At 46.5% G+C, this 13,999-nt stretch overlaps 1 protein-coding gene and 1 pseudogene across 1 annotated transcript; one reads left to right on the forward strand and one right to left on the reverse strand.

Annotated features, from left to right (window-relative positions):
* The window catches only part of LOC121924167, a 121,658-nt pseudogene that overhangs the window by 73,036 nt on the left and 34,623 nt on the right, over positions 1-13,999 (forward strand).
* LOC121924179 (stomatin-like protein 2, mitochondrial) lies at positions 1,817-4,476 on the reverse strand. Its single transcript, XM_042455363.1, has 3 exons — positions 4,297-4,476; positions 3,108-3,236; positions 1,817-2,128 (listed from the first exon to the last, which is right to left on the reverse strand). Exons 1-3 carry the CDS (start codon positions 4,459-4,461, stop codon positions 1,994-1,996), a joined length of 429 nt encoding a protein of 142 aa, XP_042311297.1. The 5' UTR covers positions 4,462-4,476; the 3' UTR covers positions 1,817-1,993.

A 13,999-nucleotide genomic window follows, 5' to 3' on the forward strand; every position in this document is an offset into this window, starting at 1 on the left:
CTTTCCCAGGACATGTCCTACATCCCCCAGGAAGCATTCCCAAAGGCCCTCCATTCAGGGTGACCAGACGTCCTGCTTTCCCAGGACAAGCCCTACACTCCCATCTACTGCCCAGGAGGCATTCCCAAAGGTCCTCCTTTTCTTGTCCTCTCTGCAAATAGGAGGATAGGCTGGAACCCTCAAAAGTCTTTTTCATTCAGGACCATCTGCAGGCAAGACTCGCACCCAGAGCTCAGGGCATGTTTGTTTCTTGGAGGGGGAAAGGACAGCAGATCCGGTGAGCAATGGCCCTTGATTTCAGCACAATAGGCAAATTAGGTCTATTTAAACATCGTATAATTTGAACATAGATTCAGCCAAGAGTGTGTGGCTAGCAGCCATATCCAGGGGTAGCCATATTGCCCATAGAGCAAAGTACAACAACGTCCCAAATCCACAAAACGCTGAGACTTTCAGTCTGTTAGCCAAAACGCACAAAATGCCAGATCGACTCGTATCTTGTGCTTCTAGTTGGCCGATTAAAGGATCATTGTTTTGTGGGTTTGGGATGTCATTGTATGTCGCTTGTAAAGTACAATTTTAAACATTTGTCTTGCTCAGTGTCTCTTGCAGCCAACAAAGCATTTCAACAGATAAGTTCATCAGAAAAATTCACAATCAAATACAGGCTGTATCCACACGGGAGGAATAATCCGGTTTGACACCGATTTAGAACAGAGTGGGATGGTGACTTATTTAATTATATTTCAAGGATATATATCCTGCCTCTCTCCCACAAAGAGATTCAAGGCAGGTTACAATAATTTCCCTTGATATGGACATTATACTCCTATTGATGCAACCTAGAATTGCATTGGTCATTTCTGCTGCCACATCACACGGTTGGCTCATGCTTTCCTTTCAGACTTAGCTGAAATTTTCCTCAAGTCAATCCATGAGACAAGGAGAGCTTCCACCTCAGTTAAGCTCTTGTAGCCCCGGCTTCTCTTGGGCTGAGCCAACAGGGGCTTGTTTATTTATTGATTATGGCATTTATACCCCGCCCTTCAGCCCTAATGGCTATCAGAGCGGCTTACAATGATTATTTTTAATAAGACGGCTAATTCCCTCCTTCCAAAGAATGTTGCCCACTCTATTCTTGGCCCCTATTTTATGCACTAGACATGCAGGATCTTGGAGGTTGCCATGTTTGTTCCCACAATGGGACTCAAGGAAGCCACGTTGTTCCCTTTGGGAAGCAAGAGGCTGACAGAATTAGGGAAGGCCTGTGTGGCCAAAAGAGACATGGCAGCCAAGGTTCCCAAACTAGCTCTCCTCCTGCTTTTGAAGGCTGAGCTCCAAATTTCACAGCCATAAGCATCAGCCTCAAGAACCAAAGGTCAGTGGACTGAAATAAAGGTTCAAGTAGTGGAGACGCCCAGCAAGCAAGCTGTTTGGAGGTGGGGTGCATTTTTTTGGGTGTAGTGCTCTGTTGTCAGATCTGCCCTTGTGGTTAACTACTTACCTTATGAGAGTTGGATGCTATTCAGGGAAGAAGCCGTGAGAGGAGGAGCCGACTTAGGCAAAAACAGGGTATATTCTATGCATCTGAGGAAGTAGACTTAACTCTATGAAAGCTTATGCTAACATCTTTCTCTCGCTTAGTCAGTCTCAAAGATGCTACAAGATTCCTTTGCATACAGTGTATAAAGGATCAGCCCGTTCCTCTTCATCAGGGGTGGACATTCTCACAGCATCCTTCCCCCAAATTATAAAATCCCATGCCAAGGGTAGAAACACCTCCATTTGCTGCTCCATGCAAGAAAGCAGACCAGGACCTGCTCATCTCCCTTTATTACATGATTCAATTCAAATTAGAAAACAAAGGGGTGTGTGTGTGTGTTGGTGGGGAGGACACAAGAGTCCAAGGAGAGGGGCTGCAAAGATGTCCCACAGCAGGCACAAGGGTGTGAGGAGAGCTGCTCCTCTGCCCCAGTGCCTGCAGGCATCTCCGTTAGCTGGCACTCGACTGCTCCATCTCAGATTCTTCTATGCTGGAAGGTGGATGTGGCTGGAGGGAGGAGGCGCTCGTGGATTCTGGGGACTTTGCCGGCTGGGCCTTGCTCAGGGAGCTATAGATCCCCATGGCCTATGGGGGAGAAAGAAGGCAAGGTCAGTGAATAGCCCCACAAACACAGTCACACAGCCAGGCCAAGGCAAGATAGAGCAGTGGTGGGAAAGCATACAATCTTCCAGTTGTTATTTGGCTGCCACTCCCAATATCTCTCTCCACTGACTATGCTGGCTAAGGGGCTTCTAGGATTTGAAGTCCCACAACATCCACACAATTCCCACCTCCAAGAAAGACCCTCGAGGGGTTGTACAGATTCTTGCCCTCTGACACCCAGTGGCTGGTGGATTGGCTCACATCTCCCTCTCTGCAGCTGAAAAGCCATACCTGCAGATTAACATTCCCTTCCTCTTTCACCCAGTGATTCCACCACAGCCAACAGGTGCAAACTTGCCCCTTTGCTTCTTTTCTAGGTGAGGCCAGCGCCATCCTGGCAAAGGCTCAAGCCTTTGCTATCATAGAATCATAGAGTTGGAAGAGATTGCAAGGGCCATCCAGTCCAACCCCATTCTGCCATGCAGGAAATCACAATCAAAGCATCCCAAACAGATGGCCATCCAGCCTCTGCTTAAAGATGTCCAAGGAAGGAAACTCCACTACACTCCAAGGGAGTGTGTTCCACAGTCGAACAGCCCCTACTGTCAGGAAGTTCCTTCTAATGTTGAGGTGGAATCTCTTTTCCTGTAGCTTGCATCCATTGCTCCGGGTCCTGTTCTCTGGAGCAGCAGAAAACAAGCTTGCTCCCTCCTCAACATGACATCCCTTCAAATACAGTGGACCCTCATTATATGCTGGGGTTCTAACCTTCTCTTCTCCAGGCTAAACATCCCCAGCTCTCTGAGCAGTTCCTCATAGGGCATGGTTTCTAGACCTTCACCATTTTAGTCACCCTCCTTTGGACATGCTCTACTTTCTCAATGTCCTTTTTGAATTGTGGTGCCCAGAACTGGACACAATATTCCAGGTAGGGGCCTGCCTGCTCACATGTCAAACTGACCTGGGCAACCATACTGCTGACGTCTCCTGTGCTGGAAGGCAGGAGGACAGTGTTGGACTCTTTCGCCAGCTTGGAGAAGGCACTCACGTACTGTTCAGCCACGGACAGTGAGGCCGCCGAATTGCCGTTCTAGAGGAGGCAGAGAGAGAAAGTCAGCCAAGGACAATGCATGGGAGGAAGAAGAACCAGCCAAGTCCAGAGGCCTCTGCCTCCCCACCCAAAAAGCACCCCCCTTGTAGAGACACTCTCCATGCCACTGCCTAGCCTGCAAAGTATGTACGGCTGTCTCTGCCCTACACAAAGCAAGGTTTTAAAAAGCAGAGTCCTCTTGGGTACAAGCAGGTTTGGTGAATCTCAGGTTAGGCAGATTTTCACTACAGCACCTGTCATTTGCTTGTTTTCAAAGCAGATTGTCCATATATCAACTAGGAGAAATGCAGCGACTGGCCAGAGGAGGAGACCCCTCCCCTCTAATGAGACCACCACTGCAGAATCATGGCCAATCCAACCTACTGCCCATCCCTCCACAGGAGAGGGTCACCTTGGTCCAAGCCTCGGAGGTGGAGAAGATCTGCTGGACCTGATCCTATTCCCCACCACCACTCCCTTCTCCTTTTGTGTCGTGTCTTTTAGATTGTAAGCCTGAGAGCAGGGAACCGTCTGACTAAAAAAATTATGTACAGTGCTGTGTAAATTTACAGCGCTTTATAAATAAAGGTTAATAATAATAATAATAACCTATGCCTGCTTCCATAATGCCCCAAGAGCAAGCATGCCTGCAGTCTGCAAGAATGGGTCGATTAAAGGGGCTTGGAGTGAGTGAGAGAGGGAGCACTGCTGGCTTTCTGCCTGGGGAGGCTCTAAGCAGGACAAGCAGGAGTTATCTGGAAGCTCCCACTTGCTGTCCTTCCAAAGGAAATTTCCAGGACAGAGTGATCAAAAAAGGAGATAAACCCAGGGTCTGGAGGAAGGTATGCTGATGACCCAAGAAACACTCATCCCCAACCCACATTTATGGTGTCTGCTTTAGCCCAAGAGAGAAACTCAGGACTCAAAAGCAGACCAAAGGGGGACGGAAGAACCCTAGCAACATGAAGGCCAACTCTCCCCCCACCCCTGGGTTTGGGAGAGGTGGCACCCTGGCCTGGCCAACACAATTCCCCTCTTGCCATGCCTCTTCCCTTGTCACCTGCTGTGCCAGGGCAGCTGCTAGGAGACGGATCGCTTCTGCTTTGGCCTGAGCCTTTGCCAGGATGGCGTTGGCCTCACCTGGAAAAGAAGCAAAGGGGCAAGTGAGGCCAACTGAGCATCTGACAGAGCAAACCCACCCAGGCACCGAGCCTCCGTTCTCCATCCTGGAACCTGGTCTCTCAGGCCCCCTCTGGCCTCAGACACATGCATTAGTGGAATGTTTAAGGAGATTTGCAAACACCCCCCAGACCACCCTGCCCTTCTAAGCAAAGGCCTTGAACAACGGAGTCTTGTGCAACCTGTGGAGTTTTCAGCTTTAATGTATTCATGCATCTGTACCCTGATTGTACGAAAATCCTATATGTTTAACTTTTACTGTATCCAATGGGATATGCCAGCTAAAGTTCTTTGTTTCTATCCTATATAAAGCAGCCATTTTTCCTTGTTCGGGGCTCTGGGATCTTTGTTGGAATGTGAATTCCTCCCAGAGTGACAGCTGTCAAAAATAAACAATCTGTGTTTTGCAAATTCATCTTGGTCCCCTCCTTTCTGATTCTGTCAGACCGGGTTTGCTGTGAGTCAAGTGGAAGTGTTTTATCAGTTTTCTACTACAGTTTTTGGTGCCGTGAGTTCGGATTTTGACAAGCAGATTTGGAAGGGTGGAGGATTTTTCCTCCCTCGCCGGCAGGAAGCTGTCTCCTGAGGCAGCGACGGGTCTTCATCGAAGCTCTGCGCGCATCCAACCTTTTGCTTGGAAGGGCCGACATAGGATCCCTTGCTGACCGCAGGGGACAGTCTTCAGCCACAGAGGACCACGCCAGGTGTGCCGTGAATTGGAAACACAGATCGGGGAAAGAGGCGCCTCTACAGGATCAGGTGGAGTATGAAAGGGGAATTTTGAGATAGGTGTACACAAAGAAAAGGGGGCCCCGTTGACCGGTTCAGAACTTCTGAACGCGAGTGAAAGTAAGGAACCACTTTCTGTGTTTGCTGAGCCAGTAGCGAAGGTTTTCTGCCCAGAGAAGCCTTTTGCCAAAACTCAGAAACCAGGCCCCTAGAGAGAGGAAGCAAGCAAACTGGGAGAGGGGAGGTAGACTGTCTGTGACTGTCTCTTGTTGTGAGTGACTGGTTGCTGCGGTTCTTGATACATGCTGTCCAGCTTTGCTGGGGCAGGGGCAACTCTGCTGATTTCCAGGTGTACAAGCCAGTGACAAGGTGCGAGATTGTTTTAACCCTTATTGTGTCGATCAGGCTGGACCCCTTACCAACTGATCAAACCCTATCCCAATTGTTTCTTGTCTGTCTGAATAGTGTGGGAGGTTATGGGAGGCTGCAATAGCAAGCCTGAAACTCCTTTGGAGTGCATGCTACGCAATTTCAAGAGAGGTTTCAGTCAGGAATTTGGACAGCCTTTGTTTCCAGGCACATTGAAAACACTTTGTGAATTTATTTGGCCAAGTTTTCATCTTGGATGGCCAGCAGGGGGCACCTTATGCTTGGACACTATAATGAGAGTCTATTTCAAGATCACTGACAGCACCAATGGCCTTTTAGACCAATATCCCTATATAGAGTGCTGGAGAAATGTTGTGAAAAGCAATCCCCCTTGGCTGAAGAAATGTCTTGAGAAGTCTTCAAAGCTGTTACTAGCTAAATCAATGCCACAGCTAGCTACACAGAAGCCAATTTTTGCAGCCACCCAGAAACCAGTTTTTACTGACTCTAGTGAGGGACAGGAGCTGCTGCTCGACCCTCCACCATATTTTCGGTGGCTCAATCAAACTCCAAATAACCCCCCTCCAGCTCCAGCTCCAGCTCCAGCTCCACCTCCTGAACAGCCTCACCCTCCTCAAGTATTGCCCCAGCCGAGTGGCCCATCCTTAGAAGAAAGGGGTGAGACCCCCCCAGAGGAACCCATAGAGGAGAAAGAGGAGAAAGAAGAGCCAGAACAGGAAAAGCCAGAGTTGCCAAGTTCCACAGTCACACAGAAACCCAAAAAGAAAAAGGATTCAAAGAAATATGCACTTAGAAAATATGACAATGATGAAGAGGATTCAGCCAGTATAAGTTCCTCTAGCTCTGGCCAGGGAGCTGCTCTGATGCCCCTAAGGCAAGTGACACACTTTGTCCCAGGACAAAACCAAGGGGATGTAGTCACTAGAAATGTCCTAGTGTACACACCTTTTTCTACTAGTGACTTGCTAAATTGGAAAACACACTTCCCTAGTTATACAGAAAAGCCTCAAGCCATGATGGATTTGTTTTCCTCTATTGTGGCCACACATAACCCCAATTGGAGAGACTGTCAACAGCTTTTAATGACTTTGTTTAGCACTGAGGAAAGGAGACGAATAATGTCAAATGCTGAAAGCATAGTGCGCTCCTTAGTTCCTGAAGGAACTGCAGATGAAACTGCTTGGATCAGAGCTAGACTCCCTCTTGAAGAGCCAAACTGGGATCCAAATGATGATGCTCAGCTCCAGCTTTTAAAAGATTACCAAGCACGTATTATAGCAGGAATAAAAAAGGGAGCTGTCCGTCCTGTTAACATGACAAAACCCGCAGAGGTGATACAAAAAATGGATGAAACGCCAGGAGCATTTTTGGAAAGACTGTATGATGCATATAGAAAATACACCCCATGTGACCCTGATTTAGAAGAAAATAGAAAGATGGTAAATGTGGCTTTTGTAACCCAAAGTGCCCCTGATATAAGAAGGAAACTTCAAAAGCAAGAGGGTTTTGCAGGGATGAACACAGCCCAGCTGTTGGAGATAGCCCAAAAGGTTTTTGTAAACAGAGACCAAGAAGAGAGGAAAGAAAAAGACAGACGCATGAAGCAAAAAGCAGATCTCTTAGCTGCTGCCCTAACTGGAGCACGCACAGACACAGCACAGAGAGGGAGAGGAGCTGCAGCCAGAGGAAGGGGGGTCACTTTTCGCCCAGGAGCAGAAGCAAGAGTAAAGGGAAGAGGACAAAGACCATTAAGTGGAGTGGATCCTAATCAATGCATGGGATGCATGGCTTTTGGACATTGGCTCAGGGATTGTCCATATAAAAGAGGACGTGGAGGACCCAGAGGATCTAGAGGGATGAGAGGACACATCTCTAACAACATCTACCATCAGGACAACAGTTTTCCCCCTCCACCACCACCCATGGCAGGCCAAAATTACCAGGATGAATTCATAGGCAGAGCAGAAATAGAAGAAAGCTATGAATGAAGGGGACCGGGTTCTAACACTAATGAGACCCCCCCAGAACCTATGGTCGGAATTAAAGTGGGAGGTCAAGAGATTTCCTTTCTGATTGATACTGGAGCAGATAGGTCAGTAGTTACAAAGAAGATTGCCCCTGAGACGAATCAAAAGATTCCTGTTGTGGGCGCTACTGGCTATAAAGAACTAAAACCACTGCTCCAACAAAGAATTTTTAATCTTGCAAATCATCAAGTTGCCCACAAGTTTTTGTACATACCTGAATGCCCAGTTCCCCTACTGGGAAGAGACTTACTCTCTAAAATGAGAGCCCAAATTTCTTTTGAGACTGATGGGACTTCCAATGTGATTTTTAGAGGTCCTGATAAAATGCCAGTCTGCCCAAAGATATTAACACTGCAATGCCCTATGGAAGAGGAGTGGAGATGTTTCCAAACCTATATAGTACAAGAGAATCCTGAAGCTTGGAAAGCTTTTAATACACCAGGAGTTTGGGCAGAAGACAACCCACCAGGGATGGCAAGATTCATAGCTCCTGTGGAAGTAGAACTAAAGCCAGGAGTAACACCAATACATGTCCGACAATATCCTATTCCAAGGGAAGCCGTGATCGGAATCCAAAAACATTTAGACAGGTTGCTGCAACACAACATCATTAGACCTTGTCAGTCGCCTTGGAATACGCCCCTTCTCCCGGTTCTTAAACCAGGGACTAATGATTACAGGCCAGTACAGGATTTAAGACTAGTGAATCAAGCCACAGTGACCATACATCCAGTAGTGCCAAATCCATATGTTTTAATGGGCTTGATTCCTGCAAGTGCAACCCACTTTACCATTCTGGACCTGAAAGATGCTTTTTTCTGTATAAGACTAGCACCCAAAAGTCAGCTGATTTTTGCTTTTCAATGGGAAGATGGGATAACTGGAAGGAAGAGCCAATTCTGTTGGTGCCGCTTAGCACAGGGATGGAAGAACTCTCCAACCTTGTTTGGATCTGCCCTTAGTCAAGACCTGCAACAATTCCCATCCATACCTGGGAAAAGAGTATTGCTGCAATATGTAGATGATTTAATGTTGGCAGCAGACTCATATGAAGAATGTTGGGCAGCAACGAAAGAACTACTACAACTGTTGTGGCATGCAGGATACAAAGTCTCCAGGAAAAAGGCCCAAATATGCCAGCAAAAAGTGAAATACCTAGGATTCCACCAAGAGAAAAAACACAGGATGGTGTTTTTACAGCCAATAATACTATGTCTTTGACCTATTTGTGTATTCAGTATCTTGCCTTTTTGCCAGTTTGTGGCTCAAGGAAGCTTTTAACAGTAAAAAGAGTTATAGGCGGGCTACACCCGCCGCTTTGCGGCGGTCTGCCGCCGCCGCCAGAAGGTCCGGGGGGAGCCGGAGCCTATAGACGGCCCGAATCCCGCGCGGACCGAAAAAGAAGCTCCAAAATGGAGCTTCTTTCTGCGTCGCGTTTGCGACGTAGCGAGGCGCCAGGGGCGCGCTCGCTACGTCAGCAGCGGCGCGACGCGTCTGGACGCTGTGCGTCCGATGCGTAAAGATGGCGCCGGCCAGTGAAAGGCCGGCGCCATCTTGTACGGACGGAGTCCGTACGAGGGCCCAGGGCGTCTAAAAGAGACGCCCCTTTTTAAAATGGGAGTCCTCCGGACGTCCCAAAGGGCCGTCTGGAAAGCCCATAGTTAAAGATTCACCAACATATAAAAGTTAAAAATGTAATTAACCTGTCAGAAAATTTAAAACTGTTAAAAACATAAACCATTAAAATAGCAACAGAGAATCCAGCAGATAATGTGTGAGGCCTTTCCCCTTGGACCACTTGTCTTCCAAGATTTGGCAAAAACAGAGCTGCCTTTCTGGTCTGTAGTAGAAAACTGATAAAACACTTCCACTTGACTCACAGCAAACCCGGTCTGACAGAATCAGAAGAGGGGACCAAGTGATTTGCAAAAACACAGTTGTTTATTTTAGACAGCTGTCACTCTGGGAGGAATTCACATTCCAACAAAGATCCCAAGCCGAACAAGGAAAATGGCTGCTTTATATAGGATAGAAACAAAAACTTTAGCTGGCATATCCCATTGGATAGTAAAGTTAAACATATGGATTTTCGTACAATCAGGGTACATGCATGAATACATTAAAGGTACATTTTAGCACCTTCCATTAGCCTTATCTGTCCTTGCCCCCCTTCTAGTCCTTGCGGAGCTATCTCTTCTCCCGGATCCATGTCTCTCTGCTAACTTTAACTAACAACAATTTCCAGATCCCCGAGGTCAGAGCCTTGGGTCCACTCTGAACTCTTATTTGCATTCTTGGGCCTCTCGAATTCATTCTAATGCATGTACCTTTTATTTACTACATTTATAGCATACTAAATATGAAACCTTAAAAATCTTCTATCTCATTCCCCCCTTTGATATTTATCAATATCTTATGCTAATATCATCATTCAGTTATATATTGTTGTTCCAACATTCTATTTGGGTTTGCAAATTGAAAACAGCACAAACTTGAGTAGCTGCTTTGTTCAATCACAGCCTCTAATTTCTGTCTCCACAAACTTCACAATGCATGGTAAACACAAACATCCTAGTATTCCAACCAAACCATCATGGTCAGGGACATGAGCAGACTCGATCCATTGGCCATTTGGTAGTAAATTATCTAGCATGACCAGAATTCTCCAGGTTTTTCATAGCCAGCTCTTATATCTCTGACCACTTCATGGATCTTTTCCACACTTTCTTCCACCAATCCAGACTGATTTATAAAATGACAACATGTTGCATTAAGCCAGACACAAAGTCCCCCTTGGCGGACAACAAGTAATCTAAAGCAAGTTTGTGTTTAGCTAATTCACCACCAGGGAGTTTATTTCAATTTGGACAGCAGTTAAACCTTTTGCTTGGGAGTTTGCCACTCTCTCTAAGTGTGCTGACAGCTTTCTTATCTGTTCTATATTCCATCGCACACCATTCCTGGAATTCCAACAGCAAGAAGTCTCAACGTCTGTCAATAGGTGTTGCCAGGATCAAAACCCAGTTTTGGGTCTAATTTCTGCGGACTCGGTGTTCTATAATTGTTTTTGCCATGCAAACTGTTTCTGCCATGTTCCTTTGGACTGTTCTAGGGGATGATAGGAAATGCCTGCCGGAGCTAGGCCACCTATTGTGCATGTGCCATTCCACCCCGGTGGCAATATTTTCCCTGCCCAATCCCCACACACCCAGTAAAATCCTTGTGGGAGACCTATAGGAACACATTGTGGTGTTCTTTCTTGCTCCTGAACTCTGTTTATTGGAGCAGTATTTTTAGCATTTCCATAGAGTGCCATCCAACCCACTATAGGGTCTAGGCGTTCACAGGTAAGATGTCTCTATATGGTCTGATGTATAGACATCCCGGTCTCAACACTATTATGCGTGTGCAGTTGTTATAGTCTCCCACATTTATGCGTGTTCGAGGGTGTGCTTTAGAACAGTTGCTTTACCTTAATTTCTTGCCACTTCTAACACACAAAGGAGAGCTTGGGTTTGTTGCTTGGTGTGATAACATGAATTGGCTTGAATCTTTTATACTTGTTTTGCTTCTTTTTGTGTAGTGTGTGGATTTCAGCTGATTCCAGCCTGTTAAAATCATAGTGAAAAACACTTTCACTGGCCATCCTTTCATTTTGTGTGGGGGCATATGTGTACAGGCCCAACAACTGGTTATTAGCTATTTCAGATATGTTGTTAACTAGCTGGTGAAAACTCATTGTACTCCATTCTGGCTTACCTTCTAGCAAACCCAATTATCATCAAAAAGCATACAGAAAAGCATCTAAAAGTAAAAAAGGTGATAGAAGCATTTTGCTATAATCTTAAGAAATCTTTTTCTTTCGGCGGAGCTGGCTTAGGCACCTGAAGTCCTGGTGGGTGCAGCCTAGCTCTTCTTGATTGATGACGAAGTAGAGCCACTCAGCTTCGGTTGTAAGTGGGGCTTAAACTTCGTTCCTCTTAATCTTCGGCCGGCGTCGATAGCCCTTTTCCGGTCAGGCTATATGCTAGGCGCTGATGATCTCTCTCACCTGTGGCCCACCCTCCTTCCGCTGAGGGGGGACGCAGAGGTTTCTTCTGGGACTTTCTGAAAACTAATTTTAATGGTTATCAGGATCCAGATCTGATTTCCATTGAGGGCAGCTCTTTTAACTCTGGTCCAATGTACCCACGGCTTATTCCAGCTAACTTTACAGCGGTGGGGGTGGAGAGCAGACAGTTAAAGGACCTCTCCACTTGGGACTCAAAGAACTGGGTTTGTATTCTTTTAGCCATACTTCATCTCCCGGACTGAACAAGTGTAATCTAGTTGGAGCAGAGGTGGTCTTTGCTCTGCACATATTGGTTTAACTTGTGCAGAGTCTTTCCCAGTTCCTGGACCTCTTGAAACAGAGCTGATCTCCCTAATTCTCCAATGTCCCCCCTTATTCCATCTAGGATTTGTGGAGGTCTGCCATACATTAATTCAAAGGAGACAGTCCTGTTGCATTATTTGGAATGCACTGAGTCTAAACAAAGCCAAAGGTAGGCTTGAGTCCATTTCAATTTGGTTTCTTGGCAGATCTTTCCCAATTGGGTTTTTAAGGTTCTGTTTATTTCTCAACTTGGCCTGAGCTTCCAGGGTTATAGGAACAATGCAGTTCCATTGTGATGCCTAGCAAGCTAGACAAGCTGTGCAGGGTTTTCTCTACAAAGGAGGGCCATTATCAGATCCTATGATGACCATTCCATATCTGGGGATGATGTCTCTCAATAGGGCCCTGGCAACTTCAATGGCTTTCTCAGTTCTTGAAGGATAAGCTTCTGGCCAACCGGAGGTGGTCCACGAACACCAGTAAGTACTTGTAGCCACCATTCTAGGCATCTCAGTAAAGTCAACCACTAGTGTATCAAATGGCGTGATACCTCTGTGCTGGATTCCAGGAGGCTCCTAGGCCCTTGTCTTGGGTTGTTCCTAGCACAGTGGACACCTTGATGAGGCTACTGCAGTCAGTATGTAGTCCATCTATTACAGTTGTTTCTCCAGCAGCCGGCTCAGTGCCACTTTCCCTAGATGAGAGGTGGTATGTGCTTGAGTCACAACTTCCCATGCCAGAGTTCTTGGAACAAAAATCCTTCCATCTGGCAGCTGCCACCATCCCTTCTGAGTTTTCTTCCCTTGCATTTCCTTTTCTGCTATCCGATCCTCTCTGCATTGTATTTTGGATGCATATCTGTCAATGAAATCTGGAAAACAGGGGCTATGATGTTAAGGGCTTTAACTTCATGTTTGTTGAATGCTCCCTTTTGCTGCCTGGTCTGTTTCTTGTTTCCCAAAGTGATTAGTCCAGATCCTTTTTGATGTCCTTTGCAGTGCATCACTGCCACCCTCTCTGGATCCAAACTGCTTCTAGCACCAGTATTTCAGCTCCATACTTGATAGGGGCTCCTGCTGAGTTTGATCCTTTTTCCTTTATAAGGCTCCATGAGCATGCAGGTGGTGAAAGCATTTTTGAGTCAGTGTAATATTGACTGTGAGTCTGTCTGCTAATTCCAGGCTCTGATGAGAGCAATTAACTCCGCCCTCTGTGCAGAAGAGCCTGTGGGCAATGAGCCTACCTCTATCTCCTTGTTCAGTGTAACAACAGCATATCCAGCATATCTCACTCCATCTTGTACAAAGCTGCTTCCATCAGTGAAGTAAGTCACCTCTGGTGTGGCCATGGCACATCTTTCAAATCTGGCCTGCTGGAATATACTTATCCATGGTTTGGATGCAATCATGATCTGGCTTCCCATTAGGATCTACAGGAAGGAGTGTAGCTGGGTTCAAGGTAGTAGTATATCCCCATTTGACTCTAGGGTTTTCACCAGCATGGCTTGGTACTTTGCATTCTGCTATTTGTGAACCATAGTTCCCTTTATAGTCCATCAAATGCAGCACTGATGAGGCACTTTTACTTGCAAGGTCTGGCCTAAAGCCAATTTATCAGCTTCCTTGACTAGAAGAGCAGTAGCAGCAATTGCTCTCAGGCATCCAGGCCATCCCTTTGCCACTGCATCGATTTGCTTTGAAAAATAGGCTACAGGACGATGCCTATCCCAGTTGTTGTGTTAAAACTCCACAGCCATTCCATTTCTTCATGGACTACAGGGTGAATGGTTTGGTTACATCTGGCAGTCCCAGAGCTGGTGCCTGCAGTAATGCTGTTTTAATTGCACAAAAGCAGCTCTCTGTTCTGGGCCCCACTGTATTGGTGATTGTTCCATTCCTTTAGTAGCTTCATACAGGGGTTTTGCCATCAGTGCATAGTTAGGGATCCAAATTCTGCAAAATCCTGCTGCTCCCAAAAACTCTCTTATGGCTCTGCGGGTCTTTGGCTCAGGCAAGGAGCACACTGCTTCTTTCTTTCATGCTCCCAATTCTCTTTCCCTGGGA

The sequence above is a fragment of the Sceloporus undulatus genome, chromosome 2 (assembly GCF_019175285.1).
Source record: "Sceloporus undulatus isolate JIND9_A2432 ecotype Alabama chromosome 2, SceUnd_v1.1, whole genome shotgun sequence".
Taxonomy (NCBI): Eukaryota; Metazoa; Chordata; class Lepidosauria; order Squamata; family Phrynosomatidae; genus Sceloporus; species Sceloporus undulatus.

What these genes read in the sequence shown, in the direction of transcription:
- LOC121924179 (XM_042455363.1), bottom strand. Translation starts at nt 4,461, where the DNA reads ATGGAGAACGGAGGCTCGGTGCCTGGGTGGGTTTGCTCTGTCAGATGC. An exon ending in CAGCTGCCCTGGCACAGCAG is followed by an intron (nt 3,237 to 4,296) that starts GTGACAAGGGAA and finishes TGCCTCCTCTAG; the next exon opens with AACGGCAATTCGGCGGCCTC. An exon ending in TCAGCAGTATGGTTGCCCAG is followed by an intron (nt 2,129 to 3,107) that starts GTCAGTTTGACA and finishes TCTCCCCCATAG; the next exon opens with GCCATGGGGATCTATAGCTC.